The 18,805-nt window shown below is 32.2% G+C and overlaps 5 protein-coding genes across 6 annotated transcripts in view; 3 read left to right on the top strand and 2 right to left on the bottom strand.

Annotated features, from left to right (window-relative positions):
- Positions 1-8,764: 8,764 nt before the first annotated feature.
- On the bottom strand, positions 8,765-9,830 carry LOC108126959 (thioredoxin domain-containing protein 17). The gene is made up of 2 exons (XM_017243760.3): positions 9,234-9,830; positions 8,765-9,057 (listed from the first exon to the last, which is right to left on the bottom strand). The coding sequence occupies exons 1-2, from the start codon at positions 9,376-9,378 to the stop codon at positions 8,807-8,809; spliced, it is 396 nt and encodes a 131-aa protein (XP_017099249.1). The 5' UTR covers positions 9,379-9,830; the 3' UTR covers positions 8,765-8,806.
- A 51-nt stretch (positions 9,831-9,881) lies between these two features.
- LOC138927765 (uncharacterized) lies at positions 9,882-10,814 on the top strand. The gene is made up of 3 exons (XM_070283070.1): positions 9,882-10,060; positions 10,128-10,532; positions 10,592-10,814. Exons 1-3 carry the CDS (start codon positions 10,043-10,045, stop codon positions 10,805-10,807), a joined length of 639 nt encoding a protein of 212 aa, XP_070139171.1. The 5' UTR covers positions 9,882-10,042; the 3' UTR covers positions 10,808-10,814.
- A 778-nt stretch (positions 10,815-11,592) lies between these two features.
- Fcp3C (Follicle cell protein 3C) lies at positions 11,593-12,740 on the top strand. The gene is made up of 3 exons (XM_017243724.2): positions 11,593-11,596; positions 11,702-12,372; positions 12,555-12,740. Exons 1-3 carry the CDS (start codon positions 11,593-11,595, stop codon positions 12,738-12,740), a joined length of 861 nt encoding a protein of 286 aa, XP_017099213.2.
- Positions 12,741-12,891: 151 nt separating this feature from the next.
- Positions 12,892-13,746, top strand: LOC108126952 (UPF0729 protein GD16342). 2 transcript variants are annotated; one of them, XM_017243748.3, is made up of 2 exons: positions 12,892-13,024; positions 13,089-13,746. In XM_017243748.3, the coding sequence occupies exon 2, from the start codon at positions 13,160-13,162 to the stop codon at positions 13,484-13,486; it is 327 nt and encodes a 108-aa protein (XP_017099237.2). In that variant the 5' UTR covers positions 12,892-13,024; positions 13,089-13,159; the 3' UTR covers positions 13,487-13,746. The 2 variants fall into 2 exon arrangements, with proteins under 2 accessions (XP_017099237.2, XP_070132510.1); XM_070276409.1 differs by having other exon boundaries at positions 12,909-13,030.
- Positions 13,747-16,039: 2,293 nt separating this feature from the next.
- Positions 16,040-18,805, bottom strand: part of N (neurogenic locus Notch protein) — a 46,618-nt gene continuing 43,852 nt past the window's right edge. The window contains 1 exon segment of the mRNA XM_043213070.2: positions 16,040-17,709. Within this exon segment, the coding sequence (XP_043069005.1) occupies positions 17,363-17,709 (347 nt within the window). The 3' untranslated portion in view covers positions 16,040-17,362.

The following is an 18,805-nucleotide window of genomic DNA, read 5'->3' as shown; positions in this document are numbered from 1 at the left end:
AACTGGCGCCCCCAGCCCCCCAGCCTCGCCCCTCTTGGCCACGACCGCCCCTTCTAGCGGTCACTCTGCGCAGACGTCGCTCTCTAAAACCCTATTACATTTTACACTCAAAAACTCACCTCAAACCTTCAAGTCTTCAAATATATATATATATATATATTCCTTGAGATGAAACTCAAAATTGGAGATTTTTTTCTGCTTCTTCCTTTGAAGCTCGACGTTATGCTTCTTCTTACTCTCCCGCTATGATGACGTTTATTTTTTAATTTTTGTTTTTATTTTTTTATCAGCTTCCGTCGAGTTATCGCAGAAATTCCCGATTTCTGATTAACAATTCACAGTAAAAAAAATGTACAAAAAAAATAGAAAACACTAAAAAATATTTGTCAATTTTTTGAATTTTTTTTAAGGTAATTTGTTGGTTTTTTTTTGGTTTTCAGCCACAAGAGTAAAAATTTTCAAATAAAGTTATTTATTTTGCTTTTATAGGAAAAGTGTACTGTAAATTATAAAACAAAAATTATTATATTTTTATATTTTTTAATTTTTATAATATTTTAAAATATATACATATATAGATATATTTTGTATATATATATATATGTTTATATATATATAAACACACACACGCTTTACAGATAAAGTGCGAGAGAGATAGAGCTTATCAGTTTTTTAGACTTTTTTTTTTTTTTTAAACTTTAATTTTTGTTCACTACTTTTTTTTCTTATGGACTTTTTTTACTAAATTTACTAATTTAAGACACTTTTTATTAAAAAGATTAAAAAATTCAACGCGTTTTAATAGCGTTTTACATGCGTTTCGCCGACGGTTTTCCGAACTGCCGTCGCCCGCAATGATCGCTCAAGCACAACGCGCCAAAATCAACTGAAACCGAAAACTGAACTGAAAAACTGAAATCGGAAAAATTATATGAACAGCCTCCGGTCTCTCTGATGGCAACTGAATTGGAAATAGAAAATAATGCGAGCACGATTTAAGAGCGAGACGGGTATATATAAAGATAGCGACACAACGCGATTTTAATCGCACACGCAAAAAACTCATAATAAAATTGAAAAAGATGAAAATGAAGAAAAAAAACGCAAACGAATATATACGAGTGGGTATACAAATGTATACACATATATATGCATGAAAATCATGAAAATATTTGTGCAGAGAAGATTGCAGGAAATTAAGTGAAAAATATAAAGAAAACTAAAAATATGATTTTTGAATTTGGAATTTTCAAAAAAGAATCTAAGAAACTAAGCTAAAAAAATATTAAATAAATTATGAGAAACTTGCTTGAAATTTTGTACTAAATAAGACTAAGAAATATTTCAAAAATCTTTTTTATTAAAAAATTATTTAAGCTTAATCAAAAATATATTTAAAAAAAAATGAGTGAGCTTTAAAAAATTCTCCAAAAATTAAAAAAAAATTCTGGACAAGCTTTTCATCAAAAAAATCTATTCAACACTCAACTTTTAAAAGAAGCCCAAAAATTCCATTAAATTCTATCCAAAATTTCCATAAAACTTCCCCAGAAACCCCAAAAATTCTCCAGAAATCTTCCCTTAAAATCTCTCAAAAAAAAACCTTAAATTTATTAACAAAAATATACATTTCCTTTCAAGTAAAAAAATAACCAATAAACCAAAAAAAACCATCCCAGGAAATCAAAAGAAAATAACAAACAAATCAAGAGATCAAAAATCAAAAACCAGAAAAGATCAATTGATCAGTCATCGAGAAATCATTGAAAACATCTTTTGAAGAATCAACAACGTATTCTAGTCCAAATATTGACATTTATTCAAGTTCATTGATCAAATAATAATCAATCAAGAAGCTCTAACTATTTAGGCAAACAAACGGCCATAATTGAATGATTAACTCGAGAGGGGAACTACCTGAATCATCCAACCTAAGTGGTCTCATTAAAAAAAACGAACTAACTACTTAAAAAAAAAAGTATAGTTATTATTATAGTATTATATAGTACTTTTTCAGACTTTTCCCAGACAACCCAATTCAATTGTTATCAGCCTCCTCCAACCAATGGAAGATAAAAATCATCTAATGATCGTTATGGGAACCTTGTTACTAGATAACACACTATCAAAAGATGACCAAATGATAAGATATCCCAAACAGATCGCAAAGTTTTTTCATTTTAAATGAAAAATTAGTTTTTTGTTTTTGTATTTTTTCTTAACCCAAATTGAACTGAATAGAGAGTCACATGCCGCACCTAAATCAACATATAGACGAAACCATTTAGCAGGGCAAACAATTTTCCGACGATTGCTTGATCGATTTTCGATCTTGATTGTCATTATTCGTGGATGTTCAATGATGATCACAATCACGAGCTTTTTTCTCATTTGATTTTATTGCACTCATCCATCTCGTTCTAATGATTCTAGCTCTGTCTCTATCTCTATTATGCACTGGGGAAAATTGGGTTCGAATATTATTTTTATTTGATTAAACATTATATTTGGTTTAAAAGTTTTAAATTTTAAAATTTTTTGAAAAAGTTTCTAACAGTTTTTCCTACAAAATCCTAATATTTTGGTACTAAAAAATACTATATTTCAAAATACTAAAATTTAGAATAATTTTAAACAATATTTGAAGGAGTTGAAATATTTAAAAAATAAGAATAAAATTTGAAAGATTAGAAAAATATTAGATTTTTAATAAAAAATAGTTGGAGAACTTCAAAAAATATTTCAAAACTTTAAAAAATATTCACTAGCTTAATAAATTAGCTTAATAAATTTATAAAAATAAATCTAAAAGCCTTTAAAATCCTTCAGTTCTTCGGAGCTCATATTTTTATTTAAAACTTGAATTTCTATACAAAATAAAATCTTTAAAAAACATTCAATATTTTTCTTTCAGTGCAACGATCTTGGGAATGAGAAAATAAATTTGTTTATGGCCTGCCTCTGTTGTCGCAATCGTTGTTATTATTATTATTATTGTTATGGTTTATTGTTTATTGTTTTTATTAGTATTGCCATTGGTTGGCATTACTTATTATAATTGCAATTAAAATCGAACGAGTGCCGCCAGCAGCAAAATAAACAGTTAACAAACGGAATCGCAAATCGAATTTGAAATCGAAACCGCTGCCAATTGGAATACGATTCCCGATCAGAATTCGCGGAATATGCCGGTTCGGATACGTGGGTATGTAGACTTCCCAACCCAAACCCCAAAAACAAAACGCCGACCCTCGAAAAAATCGAACAGAACCGAACCGGCTGCGGTCACCGACTGAATCCCAAGCCCGAGATTCCCACAGACATCGGGCTGGCCCCCTCTACCACCCCATCACACGCCCCCTCTCTCTCTAGAAAAGTAGAAAAAAAAAAAACAAAAATAGGGAACCTCGGACATCGGAACATCGGAACCTCGGAACGTTGATGCCTCGGAAGGGGAAATCGGAAAGTCGGAAAGTCGTATGTCGGATATAGTCGGAATCGGAAAGTGTCAGGCCAACGTCAACAAAGCCGACGTCGATGGTTATGGTGACGCAGCCGTGAGGGGGGTGGATGTATGTAGAGCGGTTTTGGTAATGGGGGGGTACCTCCAAAAAAATACAAAATAGGCCCAAAATAAATAGCAAAAATAGGGAAGTTATATGAAAGTTATATGGCATATAAAAAAATATAAGTATATAAAAGAGAGATGTTCCAAAATATGTCATCCAGTGATGTTATCCCAAAGAATAAACTCTGATGAAATTTTGTATTTTTACAGAAAAATAAATATAGTAATAATATATTTATTAAATATAAAAATAAAACTAATCTAAAATAACCCATTAACTTAATCAACTGTATTCCAAAACCAATATGCCCTATCCTCTAGCCATACAAATTAAATAAATATGTATTCCCGATATCTTATCAATTGTCTAAACACAAACTTGGTGCACAACGATCCAACAGATATTAAGTGGCATTAAGTGAAATGTAATAAAATGATAAAGCAAATAAATTAAGGAATTAAAGTTTTAAATAAGACTCAAGTTATTGACAAAATTCAATAAATAAAGATTAAATAAATTAAGAAATAAATATAAATCAAAGGGTAAGAAGGAAAACTAAACTATTTTATAATACTTTTTAAAGAACTCGATTTTTTATGGCTATTTTTCTGACAATTTTTTTTTGCATATTTGTTGCCATTGACGTTGTTAACGATTTTCAAATAGTTTTCCTTAGTAATCTCCCCTCCAAGACCCCTCTTATAAAAGCCTCCCTTTCAACGACCGTCCCTGTTTAGTGTCGTCATTAGCAACATTGCCATGAAAAAAAAAACACTGAAATTTTTGTTATTTTTTTGCTGTTTGTTTGACTTTCGTCTTGTTCGTTTGGTTTCTGTTTTTGTTTTGTTTTTCGGTTTTTGTTTGCCCCGGCACCCTATCAGTTGGAACTTCTGCATATTCTGATAAGAATTATACACCCATCACCCCCAACAGCCTACTCTCCACCCGCACTCTACTATGTACCCCTCATCTTGGGCATGGTAATTTATAGCAATCGCTTCAGAAATCGGTCAGTTTTAATGCCCATGGCGCTGCCCATTAACAAATTGGGAGCATTTCGATAAGATTCTCATATGAAATTATTTTCTCTTTTCCGACTTGCGATGTTTGGAAATTTCAAAATCAGGTCATGGAAGGTCAGTTACTCAATTGGAGTTGGAAATAAATTAAATAGAAATTTAAAGCTGTAGAAATTTATTTCTAAATTAAAGTAAATTACAGAGTTAATCGGAAAAGCAAAGATTTATCGATTGTATCAATGGTTTTCATATTTATTTAATACTCGATGGGAGGTAAGTAGAAGATATATTCCTTTTATTATCAAAGCCATTTTTATCTTTTTCTTGCTTTTTACTTTAATTTTAAACTGTTTCTGGTTTAGGATAATAGAATACATCGATAGGTTTATCGGTTTAATCGATAGTTTTTGTAATTAATAACAATAATTCTATGATCATCAAATAGAATATATATGTTTTAGTACCAAGACTTTTTAAAATAATGATTTGTATTTAAATAAAACGTCGGTTACTTTTAAACCATCAACAGATATTGGTTGATATACTATCGATATTTTTATAGACTATTCTGATTATAAGCACATAAAAAAACCATAAAACTTGAAATACTTTATATATTCCTTAATTTCTTCCATAAATCTAAGCTATAGCTATAGACCACGAACCTAATAAAAAGTCAATAAATACATTTTATACGTTTATTTCATAAAAACTAAATGTTTAATTCCTTTTCCTTTATACATTTTAACATGTCAATAAAAATCGTAAGAGTTGATGATTCTTTTTAAAACCATAAAATAGTTTAAAAGCTTTGAAAAATATTTTTAATATATTTTTATTACAACCCTAAAACCGTAAAGTACCCAATAAATTACACAGGCTTACTTTTCTTTTTTGTTATTTTTAGAAGAATAAATTTTACGAATAAAATCGTGAATAAAACCAAACGCCTGGATGTATTAAGATAATCTTTTTAAATAATTTATTACACAAAACAAAGTATAGACCTTCGAAAAACTAAAACCTAAATTATGGCAAGAACCTGCCGAATATTCGATTTCATAAATTCTAAGCAAATTATCGAAAATATATTTCCTAAATGCTTGTTCATTTTGTTTTTTTTTCTTTTCTCTTTGAATTTTTTGTTCCTTTATCTTCTTGAAATTGTGAAATTGAATTCAGTGTGACATTTGATTGGATTTTCGCATATATTTCACATTATTTGTATTATTTTTTTATTTCTGATTTCGATTTGCGTATAAAAATTCTATAAAGACAGATATATGTGCAGAGGTTTGACCCGCGTATATACATATACCAGCAGATATAAAATATGTGCACACGTCTATAGATATACATCAGCCTATATCATTATAGATATAATTTCCACATATCGATGATATATGCGCTAGACGTTGTTATAGACTAAATGCGTCAATTAAATATAAAAAAAAAGCTAAAATAAAATAATAATAATAAATCGGAGAGGATCGAAAGGTATAGAGATATATACATATATATATTTCTTCTCCACATTCTCGCTCTCTCTCTCTATAAATAAATTATGCTTTTCGGTATTTGCAGGTGCATGGAAACCCAAAAACAAAAATAAATAAAAATTAATGGTGTTAAAAGATTTAGGATAAGCGCCTAATCCACCGATCTATATAGAAATCTATACATACACTCTATATAAAAATTCTATATAATTTTTTTTTTAATTTATGTGCAATTTTTGTTTTCAGATTTTTACGATCTGACTTTAATGACATTTGGCTGATTTTGGTTTGAAAGAAAAACGAAAGAGGGGCGCCCCATCAAGGGGGATCAGCTGTCTAGCTTGTTACGTGCCTCATTAAGAATTTTTTGGCTTTTTAATTGACACAATAACAGCAATAACAGCAACAACAACAGCGATGGCTAGAAATCAAAACAGAAATAAGACATAAAAATTTAAATTTGATTTTCGTTTATTATAAATTTCCAATGCTTTTTGACTGCTCATTATATTTTTCAAAAATTTCTTGCCAGGGTCAAAATTGTATTCTTGAAAAATGTAAATATATAGGATTTATATTTCTTATGATTTTGAATTTAAAGTTTGAGTATTTATATTTATAAAGAATCTTTAAGAAATAATTGTATCCTAAATGCCTTTAATCTTATATAGTTTCCTTTAAAAATAGCTCAAAAACCTTTCTTTTAGCCCAAAAAAAAAACAAAATAAATTAAAAACCAACATTAAAAAAATAATATTATTTGAAAAAGTGTTTCCATTAAATCTTATGTAGTTTTCTTCAATATAATTTGATTATAAAATATATTATTCTGTAAATTTTAATTTATTTTATCATTCATTTAACAAACTCCATAAATAATCCTCTTTTATTCGCCTTCTCATTCAATTTCTGATGAAATATTAACATCTGGATAACCTTCATAAATATATATTTCTTTTTTTCTCTGGCAGATTCTTCTTAATAAAGCCATCTCTTTCTCTGTTTTGCTCTTCAACAATTTCGATCAACGAATGTCAATTTAATTTAATTTATTTGTATTTTACTTTTTCATTTTACCCATTCGCTTCGACTGGTTCGCATCGCATTTTTTATTAACACTATTCCGCCAAGTGGATCGCGTTCTCTCTCTAACAAATAGCTCTATCTTTATTTTTTTCATAAACATTAATTTTTTCTTTTTTTTATTATTAAGGTCTGAATAACCGAAGAATAATAAAAAAAAATAACAAATAAATTGCCGGCTAAGCAACAGTCTTTGGAAGCAACAGGGCTTTTTTCGAAAGGCTCTCTCTTTATATATTTTCGTGTTTTTTTTTTATCTCTTTAAGCGTGTGTTTGCTTTGTTTATTTATATTTTATTATTTTAAAATAACCCACTTTTTTTTTAGTTTTAATTTTTTTAGAATTTGTTTTTCTTAAAAAACACTGGCAAAAAAAAGTAATAGATTTATGAAATTTTATAGAAAGACGCGGCTTTCTGGCGTGCGAGCGAGATGGCGATGGCCGCGTATGTTTACCGTTAGACCGTGCGAACTCCCGTAAGTCCCGCTAGCTTTGCCGTTTACCGTTAGTCCTGCTCGACGACATGCGTGCAAATAATCGAATACGAAAAACCAAAACGGTAAATCGGCCAAAATGCCGATGATGCCGGAACGCCCGATGCCGGCCGAAGCCCCTCGGCTCCGGCGCTCAAAGAACACCACCCTCCACCCCATAATAACCCCTACCCCCGTTGAGTGGAGCGCAGGAATAAAGGAAAGCCCCTTGAGTGAAAACTCAAAGTTTGAACCGGCATTTTCGAGAGTGGTTTTTGTGTGAATTTCACTCATTTTCAAAAAAAGAGAGTGTCGATTTTGGGAGCGAGTTTTAAATTTAGGCTCAAGGTATTTAAGTTTTCCAAGCTTAAGTCTTTAAATATTTGTTAAATATCTAAATAGCCTTAGTATTTCCTTTTTATTTTTATTGTTTAATTTTTATTAATTTTCAACATTAAAATCGTCTTTTTTTCAAAAATATAATATTTCAAATAAGTTTCAATACAAGAAATATCAATTATCAATTGATATTTCAATTCAATTTCAGTTTCAATTATTATTGTCTGTTTCATTAAGTTTTAAAAATATTCTTACATTTATGTTAATTCCATAAATAGGTAGGAAATATTGTCTTTTCTATTTTTTTAAGAAATTTTCTCATAATTCTTTTGTTTGATTTTTTAAAATATATTCACAGCAATGATTTCTTTTAAAAGTTCTTTCAAATATATTGAAATTTAAAAAAAAATAAATTTAATTTAATGAAATAAAAAAATAAAAACAAAAAGGAAATCAAAAGCTAATAAATAATTATAACAAACCATAAAAAATGTGAAAAAAACATAAATAAAATCCATAAAATTAATAAATACTTAAAAAACTTCAATAAATATATTCCAACTTTTTGAAAAAGGAATATAATTTTTTAAAGTATAATTTTGTGAAAGATTTTAAGCAATTAAAAACTTAATATTAAAATTGCTTAAAACATCCATTTTCTTAACTAAAACTACCAAAAAAATAAAATAAATAAATCAACAAAAATTACATACTTAAAGATTCTTTTGAATCCTTTTTTTTTTTTGTAAATTAGTTGCTTCCCCCCTGTGGCAAAAGCTGGATTTTGAGTTTCACTCAAGCCGGAATTTATTTCGAGTGTAATTTCAGTTATTTTTCGGATCTGTCTCCTCGAAGAATAGCTCTAGGAGCGTCTTTTTGGTTAACTGATCGCCATCGAGGCGTTCGACGCCCTTCCAGTGTAATAAGGCTGGAATGCCATCGACTTTGTACGGTGGTTTCCGGAAATTGTTATCCTTGACATTCATCCACGACTCCCGATTGCCCACATCCACGACCAGGATCAGGGATTCTTCCGGGGCATTGGTACGGAAGGCAGTCTGTATGGTCTCTTCGGCTAAAAAAATAATTCATTGGATTATTTTTATAATTTATAAATTGTTTATGATTTTTTTAATAAAATATTTTAAATAAAAAATCATAAATAATAATTATATATTTTGTGTGGAAAAATTTAGTTTACACACCCACTGTGCCCCTCTGTAACGGGACTCTGGAGGAGCACAAACTCACCTTCCACACAATCGGGACACCAGGAGCGCCCTTGCTTGTCCTTTTCTCCAAATAGGTATATATATATGGGATCCCTTTGATTCTCGTACTGTTTCAGGAGTTTCTCCATCTCACTGAAGCCGCGTGCTGATACAAATTCCGGCATTATTAATCCTTTATTTTTGTTCTGGTCTTCTGTTCCGCCAAAGATGAGAAGTCGCCACGAAAGTGGTGCAGTGTTAGGTTCCTCCAACCGATTTTGGGCCTCGATCTTATCGGTTGGTATTTAATTGCCGGGTGGGTTTATGATGTTCTTAGCCGACGCTTATCGGCCATCGGGGAGTTTATCAGGCGTAATTATCAGCGTTCAATTTCAGAGAAACTTTTAATGTATTTTCACATTTATACAACTTGTTGTTTGTGTTTTGCTCCGGCATTTGACTTATCCACCACACGCACTGGCGTTCGTTCGAACTCACCATGCCAACCGGCACAGCACCGCCACGGTGCTGTTGGGCGCACTGTTATACCAGAGCGCTGTTAATTCAACATTTAATTTTCATTTAAACACAAAAATTTAATTTAATTTTTATACGAATATCCAAACATGATTTCGTTTAAAAAAAAAAAAAAATATTGAACATGAAATAATGGCTTGCTATTGTAAGTTTTTGTTCAAATTTCAAACAAAATGTTAATCGCCGATAGGTATATCGATATATCGGTTAAACGTTCACTCAGTAACCTTTGCGAAACTTGTCAACAAAATTCAAACGTCAAAAAATAATTTTCTCTCGACTGTACGGAAGCAAGAAAACGAAAAAATAAGGATGTCGTCCTCTATTGGGGTAATTTTTTATTTTATTTATTTTTTTCTTGCATATTTTGTCTATATGTGTTATTTTTAATTATCAGAATATTGAATGGACTGAGAATTTGGTGAAAAAAATGCTGCAATTGCTAAAAGAGAACATCAATCCCCGAGCTATCATCTACAATCTTAGAGTCAATCGCTGTCAATCATTCCAAAGGATCCTAAAGAAACTGTTGCCGATGTGCCCCCAGCTTACTGTGACGGACATCATGATCAAATACAACAAGCTGAGCCAGGAATTTGATGATTGGAAACAGAGATTGGAAATATTGAATACATATATGGACGTGAAATCGCATCTTCCTTATTGGTATGACGATATGTCATATCTGAAACGTTACTTCTCAGACACGAAAATGGAATCGAAAGAGGATGATCAACAACCGGGCGGCAGTGCCAAAAGATTTAAGTCGGAGGAGAGAACTGATGTCAAGGAAAACAATCCGGTTAGTGTTTCTATTTCTCTATTATTTTTTTTTTTGTACAAAAACCTAACTAATTGTAGAACTCTGATTCTGATGAGGATGTAATTTTGGTTTCGGAGCATCCCGTTCCTCCTGTCCCTAAGGAGGAGCGTTCAAAGCGCGGAAAATACTCCCCCGGGGTCGATGCCCTGGGAGAGCTTGTGAAAGATGAAATGGAATCCATTTCGGATCCCCATCACCGAAAACAGTTTCGCAATAAAATTTTGCAGGCTATTATAAATAATAAAAAAAAATAGATATTCTTAAGGATTATAATAATTATAATTATAATATAAAATCAAATAAAAATATTTAAAAATATCAAAAGGTTGGGAGTACTATGAACATTAGGGCGGGTCAATTCTATCAAATCGGAATTCTAAGATCGGATGAATTCTAAGAAATTTTCACCATTAAACCATGTGTATAAAATGAATTTAGGAATTTAGGAGCTAGGGCTCACGCCGTGAAGCTTAAAGATTTCCCTATGAGGTACATAAGGTATTTCGAGGTATTTAAGGCATTTTAATGAATTAAAAAAAAACCTACGCATTTTCCAATTATGTTGGAGTCAATTCTGATTCATCTTTTTACAACAAATTTTATAATTTTTTTTAATTTCGACAAAATGAGTTATAAACTAGCCATGTACTGAGGCTCATATTAGAAAGAAGGAGAAATGGGTCTGTAACTTTTTAACGAAGTAAGGTATCGGTCTGAAAATTGAAATATATATTCAAAGGCATTTTAAGCAACTATTTAAATAAAACTTTAAATAAAATTTCCGCCCTAATGTAAATAGTTAATATAAAATGAATGAATTGCAAAATAAGCTTGTCTAGAGGCAATATTTTGCTTGATCGGCAAGAGCCCTGACCGAGTTCTCACAACTTGAACTTCATTGATGGTCGTTTCGGGTCTTAAAAAAAAAAAAAAAGAAACTTAACAAGGCCTAAAAAAAAACTGCAAGTCAAGTGAAAATTATTTATAAAATGCTTGAGCCAAAGAGCGAAAGTAATTAGTTTATCAGAGATATCACAAGATGGGTGAGTTGCAGTTGAGGATAAACTCACAAAAAAATAACCTTAAAAATATTTAATAAAATATTAAACTCTATATATATTTTTGTAAAAAATATTTCCCCGCCTAAGCTACCTTTAAAAACACTCTCCTATTTGTGGTAATACTCTTGGCCCTTCATCTGGAGGCCTCGAAAATCGCCTACAAGAAACCACTTTACGGCAAGACCAACTTCATCAAGGACAAGCGATTGAAAAGCAAACCCATCAAGGAAGGAACCACTACCTCCAGCACCACGTCTACGAGCACTTCCACTAGCACCACAACCACTAGCACCACCGAAGAAAACTGGCCAGCAGCTGCTCCTGTAGAGTTTGTGATTGTAACCACACCCAAAGCTATCCTCGATAGCACTACCGAATGGCTTGGTAGGAATGGAAGTACAACGGAAATTTTTAGTTCAACTCCGGAAACAGGATCCACAAAGACCGAAGGAGAATCTTCTGGAGAGGAGGTGGGAGTACCGCCGCAGGCAGAGTCCTCCAATGAAGCGTCCAGTACTATCCCCATGAGCACCACCACTTCGAGTAGCTTGATCAATACGATTCCTTCGCCACTACCGACTCCTGAATCTGTCCAGCCGCAGGATAATCAACCTGTTCCCTGCACCTGCGGTGTCTTTCTGTCCTCGCAGATCCAGAATGGCTTGCCCACTGCCCCGTTGATTCACCAGGAGCTGGACAGGATGTTTCCATGCAATGCCATTGGTCGGAAACAGTGCCAAACAAAGTGCTTAGAAGCGGTGAGTACTCTACAGTAATGGATTAACTATCGATTAACTATCGATATCTTAAACTTTTAAATGATAAAATGTGTCTCCTCAACTATTTGAATATTTTTGAATGTTTTTTTTAAGTTAAGTTTTTTTTATGTTATCGATTAATCGATAAAATAATAAACTTTTCTCCACTTACCTATTCCCAGATCGTCCAGCACTTGCCCAACTCCGCCAATATAGTCTGCTCCGCTTTGGGCCACGATTGTCACAAGGAGCGGGCCTATCTGTTTATCAAAAACTGTCACAACCAATGGGTTAATACCAATCTGCAGGCTGGCAGGGAATACTGTTGTCGGGGTGGATTACCCTACCGTTGCCCACTGATGGGTTAAAAATTAAAGGATAATTAATAAAAAAAAATTAAATTCAAAAAAAAGTTAAGGCATTTTTTTATCAAAGGATTTTTTAATGGGTTAAGAAAATGTAAGAAAAATATTATCTCTGTTAACCGTTAATGTTATCTATCGATAGTAGTGGGACCAACTATCGCACGGTTGGCTCTGTTATCGGAACCTCAGTAGGCCAGCTGACAGCAATAATTGCTCCAAGAAAAATATTAATTAATACAAAAGAAAACAAAGTCACCGTTGGAAAAACTATCAGACCATTGGGCTAGGTAAAAGTATAAAAGGCCAGCCCAACTCACAATATATAGATCAGTATATTTCGGACCATTCTAGGCTCAATCAACGGAATTAACAAAAGAAAAATATATTAAAATTCACCAAAAAAAGCACCAAAAAAAAGAATAATGGTTTGTGTACCGTGTTTTATCATTCCGCTCTTGTTGTACATATGGCACAAATTTGTACAACCCATTCTCCTAAGATATTGGAATCCCTGGGAGAAAAAGGACGCGGACGGGAATGTAATTAAGAAGGCGCCCGAATTCCCGTTCGAGTGCAAGGGCGGTGTATGTCCTTTCGTACCGGGTGCGAAAAAGGTCAACGACTCGAACGCCCCCGAGGACCAGCAGGAGGACAATCCAGGCCCGGTGAATCCGCATGAAAGTGTGGAATCTACAGCAGCAGCAACCACATCAAGCAACCCGGAAGATGAAACCAAAAAGCAAATCTAGTCAATAAACTACAAATTCTTTTAGCACACAATCTTCCTCAAGTTGTAAAGAGTTAAACCATCAAGACAATGGAGACTGCGGATAAAATAACATGAGGACATTATCGAAACACTACAAGGACACTATTCGTATTGTGTGAACGGAATAAGACACAAAAACGCATAAAAAGGATCGGCCAATATGAAGGACGGGTCTATATGTTACGGGTTACACTTAAACATTCAACTAATTCTAATTAAAAATGTGACTGCTAAAGAGTATCTAGAAATATTTTTTTTTTCGAAGGAGGGTCAAAGGTTAAAATTAAAATAAAAAAAAAAAAAATGATGCAATACTATCTGTCTTTAAATAAGGTATTGTTTTACTTGAAAGATTCCAAGGATATCGCTTAAAAACCCATATTTCGAAAGGTTTCTTGTAAATTTTCCATTAAATTATAGTCCTGACTTTTATTTTTTAAACGAAATAATTTAAAATCATTGAAAATGTTACAAATATTAATAAAAATTTAATAATAACATAATAACACTATTATTTAATATTTGATATTATTTCTATAAATTTTTGTCTATTTTTATGCTGAACTATGACGGGATCCCTTGAAAATGGGATTTTCCCCTATAGGGCCCACAGGGATGGCTATATCTTCCCCAATTCTCATCCGATTCTCAAGCAGAGTATCTTAAACGATTTCTTCAACGAATTGCTACCATTCTGCATCAAAATCCAGAGACAAAATATTTTTTCAATTTTTTGTTCATTTTTCCTGATGGGATCCCTTGAAAATGGGATTTTCCCCTATAGGGCCCACAGGGATGGCTGTATCTTCCCCAATTCTCATCCGATTCTCAAGCGGAGTATCTTAAACGATTTCTTCATCGAATTGCTACCATTCTGCATCAAAATCCTGAGACAAAATATTTTTTCAATTTTTTGTCCATTTTTCCTGATGGGATCCCTTGAAAATGGGATTTTCCCCTATAGGGCCCACAGGGATGGCTATATCTTCCCCAATTCTCATCCGATTCTCAAGCGGAGTATCTTAAACGATTTCTTCATCGAATTGCTACCATTCTGCATCAAAATCCTGAGACAAAATATTTTTTCAATTTTTTGTCCATTTTTCCTGATGGGATCCCTTGAAAATGGGATTTTCCCCTATAGGGCCCACAGGGATGGCTATATCTTCCCCAATTCTCATCCGATTCTTAAGCAGAGTATCTTAAACGATTTCTTCAACGAATTGCTACCATTCTGCATCAAAATCCTGAGACAAAATATTTGTTCAATTTTTTGTTCATTTTTCCTGATGGGATCCCTTGAAAATGGGATTTTCCCCTATAGGGCCCACAGGGATGGCTATATCTTCCCCAATTCTCATCCGATTCTCAAGCGGAGTATCTTAAACGATTTCTTCATCGAATTGCTACCATTCTGCATCAAAATCCTGAGACAAAATATTTTTTCAATTTTTTGTCCATTTTTCCTGATGGGATCCCTTGAAAATGGAATTTTCCCCTATAGGGCCCACAGGGATGGCTATATCTTCCCCAATTCTCATCCGATTCTCAAGCGGAGTATCTTAAACGATTTCTACATCGAATTGCTACCATTCTGCATCAAAATCCTGAGACAAAATATTTTTTAGATTTTTTGTCCATTTTTCCTGATGGGATCCCTTGAAAATGGGATTTTCCCCTATAGGGCCCACAGGGATGGCTATATCTTCCCCAATTCTCATCCGATTCTCAAGCGGAGTATCTTAAACGATTTCTACATTGAATTGCTACCATTCTGCATCAAAATCCTGAGACAAAATATTTTTTAGATTTTTTGTCCATTTTTCCTGATGGGGTCCCTTGAAAATGGGATTTTCCCCTATAGGGCCCACAGGGATGGCTATATCTTCCCCAATTCTCATCCGATTCTCAAGCGGAGTATCTTAAACGATTTCTACATCGAATTGCTACCATTCTGCATCAAAATCCTGAGACAAAATATTTTTTCAATTTTTTTTTCATTTTTCCTGATGGGATCCCTTGAAAATGGGATTTTCCCCTATAGGGCCCACAGGGATGGCTATATCTTCCCCAATTCTCATCCGATTCTCAGGCGGAGTATCTTAAACGATTTCTTCATCGAATTGCTACCATTCTGCATCAAAATCCTGAGACAAAATATTTTTTAGATTTTTTGTCCATTTTTCCTGATCCCTTGAAAATGTGATTTTCCCCTATAGGGCCCACAGGGATGGCTAATCTTCCCCAATTCTCATCCGATTCTCAAGCGGAGTACCTTAAAAGATTTCTGAATTTCCCCTGCAAGGGTATACCAACTACTAAGAATGAGATAACTTAAATTAAACTTATAAAATAAAAAAATTAAATTGAAAAATAAATATATATAAAATATAAAAGAATATTAATAACAAAAAAAATATATATAAGAAAATATAAAAATTTCGATTAATAACCAACATATCCTAAAATTCCGATAAGCCCCGATTATTTTCAATAAAGACCCACCCTCTAAAAAAAACCAAACTCCAGCATATTGTTTTTAAAATAATTATTTAATATTTATTATTTATGTCAAAAAAGTTTGCATTTCAGTTATGCTGTCTTGCCGTGTTTTAAGTTAGGAAAACAAATAATTTTACAATTTACACATTAAAAACTTACACACAAAATCTGTATAGACGAGAAAGCATTACATTTCAAATTAAAATTATTAAAATTAGAGCACATCGAACAAGAAAATCGCATTCGTTTGTCGTCTTTTGTTTATTTTGTTGTAATATTTTTTGAAAATATCTATTATCATTTGGGACTTATGATCTAAAATGGGGATTACTTTTAGGGATAAATGGGGGAGATGGAGGTGGTGGAGGATCTTCTTATATATATAAAAAACTTGGCTGGTCATCTACTCGGTCTTTCTTTTTCTTTTGTTTTTCTGTAATATTATTATTTTCTTTATTAATTATACGCTTTTCGTTGGAGATTTTCGTATAATTTGTTGTGGGGTTTGTGTTTGTCAACTTAAATCAAACAGTTTATGAGAATCTTTTTACAGTTTAGCTTAAATAATATGTAATAATACATAATAGTCATACAATAATAATAATAATAGTTATAATAGAAAAAAAAAACTTTTTTGTGTAAAAAAAAAAATGGTTTTGATGCAGTACGTTTCTAACAATTTTCTTTTATATTTTTTTCTTGTTTTATATAAGCACTTCAGTTTCGAAATCTACAGAACTAGGTGATTATATAATTTTTGTTTTATCGAAAAAAAACTTATATCCCTAAAGCTTAAAGGCCTACACAAAATAATTGTCGGTTGTGATCTTAATCTTAATTAAAAATGTGTGTTTGTTTTTGTTTTTATCTTTTAAAATCGGAATTTGCGCTAATTTTAGATGTCTTTTCGTTTCTTTTTTTTATTTTATTTATTTATCTGGAAGCTACGTTGACGTTACGACAAATAATATTTAAAATTATTAAAAAATTACGCCAAGAAAAAAAGACAAAAGCTCTTAACTGGCATATATAATATTTATATATATATTTTACAACAAGCATATCAAATAATTTAAATTAATTTCTAACTTCTACGCTGGAATTGCGTGGCGTAATTATTAAATTAAAATACAAAAAAAAAAGGTTCTTTTTTTTTAAAAGCCTACAAAAAAATAAAAGAAAAAAATAGAGGGCGAGATTAAAGAACTAAATATTATATAGGCTATATATAGGCTATTTAGAAGTAGGGACTCTAGGAGTCCCTCCTGCTGTCGCCGCAATCTGTGCAGATCCTTTGCCAGTCCTTCTTCTTATCCTTCTCTCCATTCTCTCTATCTCTCTCTCTCTCTTATGGTCAAATATAGATGGCCTCGGATCCTTTATTGGCCTGATGTCCTCCGGAAATGTACAGATTATTCGCTGCCGGCGACTGAACACCTTCGCTCCAATCCGAATTGGAGCGGGGCGATGAGGATGACCAGTGTCCTGGCGATTCCGGTGACGGTGTGGGATAGCTGTCCAGCGTCTGGACAAGATGCTGCGGCGTATGACCGCCAGAGTGTTGGCTGGGCGGCGTTAGGTACTGATAGAAGGCCTGCTGATTGTGTTGCGATGACGGCGACAGCATGTTGGTGGACGGCGAGGAGCCGGACATTGAACTTTGTATCGAGGGCGGATTCATTTGACCCGAGTGAAATGAGTCTAGAAAAAGATTAGTAACGAAATAATCGTATGGTTAGTATGGTACTTAAATTTTTTTTATTGATTTTTTCTAATTTATTTTCCATGGTTTTTTTTTTACTCAATTTTTTAACAATAATTTTGGCTTAAAATTCTAAAACTGCTTCTTCTTCTTCTCTGAGTGTACAAAACGGTTGTGTTTCGTCACCTATTTGGACTTCTGTTTAGAGTGATTTAGTAACTTCATCACTTGGTGTCTCCTTCGAGGTCTAGGACGTTCTTGTAGACATTCTTTTAGATTCTTGTAGATTAGATTTTTCTTGTTTAAGAACTGCCAATCCAAAACTTTTTTTAAAGATTTCTTTTATGTAGTTTTTAGTCATTTTAAGTCTAAAAAATACTTTTGAGACTTTCTCAATGTTTCTTTTTTTAGTTGAAGCTTGAAATACTTATTGAAAGGCTCCTTGAAGGTCCTTTTTAGTAATATTCCATGTATGATATATTTTTATGACATATTTAAGATCCTTTCTTAAGGGATTTTTGTCTAAAATATATTTTTGAAATTTTTTTAAGACTTGAAGTCAAGTCATAAATCATATTTAAGTCTTAAATTCGAAGACTTCTTTCGGGTAATTTTTTTTTAGATTTATAAGGCTTATTTTTAGACTAAGATATCTTTGGTAGACCTACTATAGGTCTTTTTTAAGACATTTCTTGTCTAAAAATACTATTAGGACCTTTTTAACGTTTTCTTCTAAAGATTTGAAGTCTAAAATATATTCTTCTATATTGTTTCTGTATTTATTCTTCTTATTCAATAAATATTTAAGACTTATTTAACGTATTTTTTATGGTTTTCTGTGTAATATATAGTTTTAAGACTTCTTTGAGGTATTTTGAGGCTTTTTGGCGCTTTTGATTTAAAAAATACTTTTTAGATGTTTAAAAGGTATTTTTTTTTACGACTTGAAAGTCTAAAATATTTATTAAGACTTTTATTTAGATTTATATAGATAGATTTTGGAATTTATATAGACTTTTCTTTTTATTTTTTATGGTTTTCCGCTTAAGATATACTTTAAAGACTTCCCTTAGGTATTTTTTGGAGACCTTTTGT

This window comes from Drosophila bipectinata, chromosome XR (assembly GCF_030179905.1).
Source record: "Drosophila bipectinata strain 14024-0381.07 chromosome XR, DbipHiC1v2, whole genome shotgun sequence".
NCBI classification, from domain to species: Eukaryota; Metazoa; Arthropoda; class Insecta; order Diptera; family Drosophilidae; genus Drosophila; species Drosophila bipectinata.
The sequence above is the reverse complement of the archived record's forward strand: the minus strand, read 5'-3'. Positions and strand labels throughout refer to the sequence as shown.

Coding starts and splice junctions, on each gene's coding strand:
- LOC108126959 (XM_017243760.3), bottom strand. CDS start 9,378: ATGCCGGAATTTGTATCAGCACGCGGCTTCAGTGAGATGGAGAAACTC. Junction 9,058..9,233: donor GTGTCCCGATTGTGTGGAAG/GTGAGTTTGTGC, acceptor TTATTTTTTTAG/CCGAAGAGACCATACAGACT.
- LOC138927765 (XM_070283070.1), top strand. Junction 10,533..10,591: donor ATGTCAAGGAAAACAATCCG/GTTAGTGTTTCT, acceptor AACTAATTGTAG/AACTCTGATTCTGATGAGGA.
- Fcp3C (XM_017243724.2), top strand. Junction 12,373..12,554: donor AAACAAAGTGCTTAGAAGCG/GTGAGTACTCTA, acceptor ACCTATTCCCAG/ATCGTCCAGCACTTGCCCAA.
- LOC108126952 (XM_017243748.3), top strand. CDS start 13,160: ATGGTTTGTGTACCGTGTTTTATCATTCCGCTCTTGTTGTACATATGG.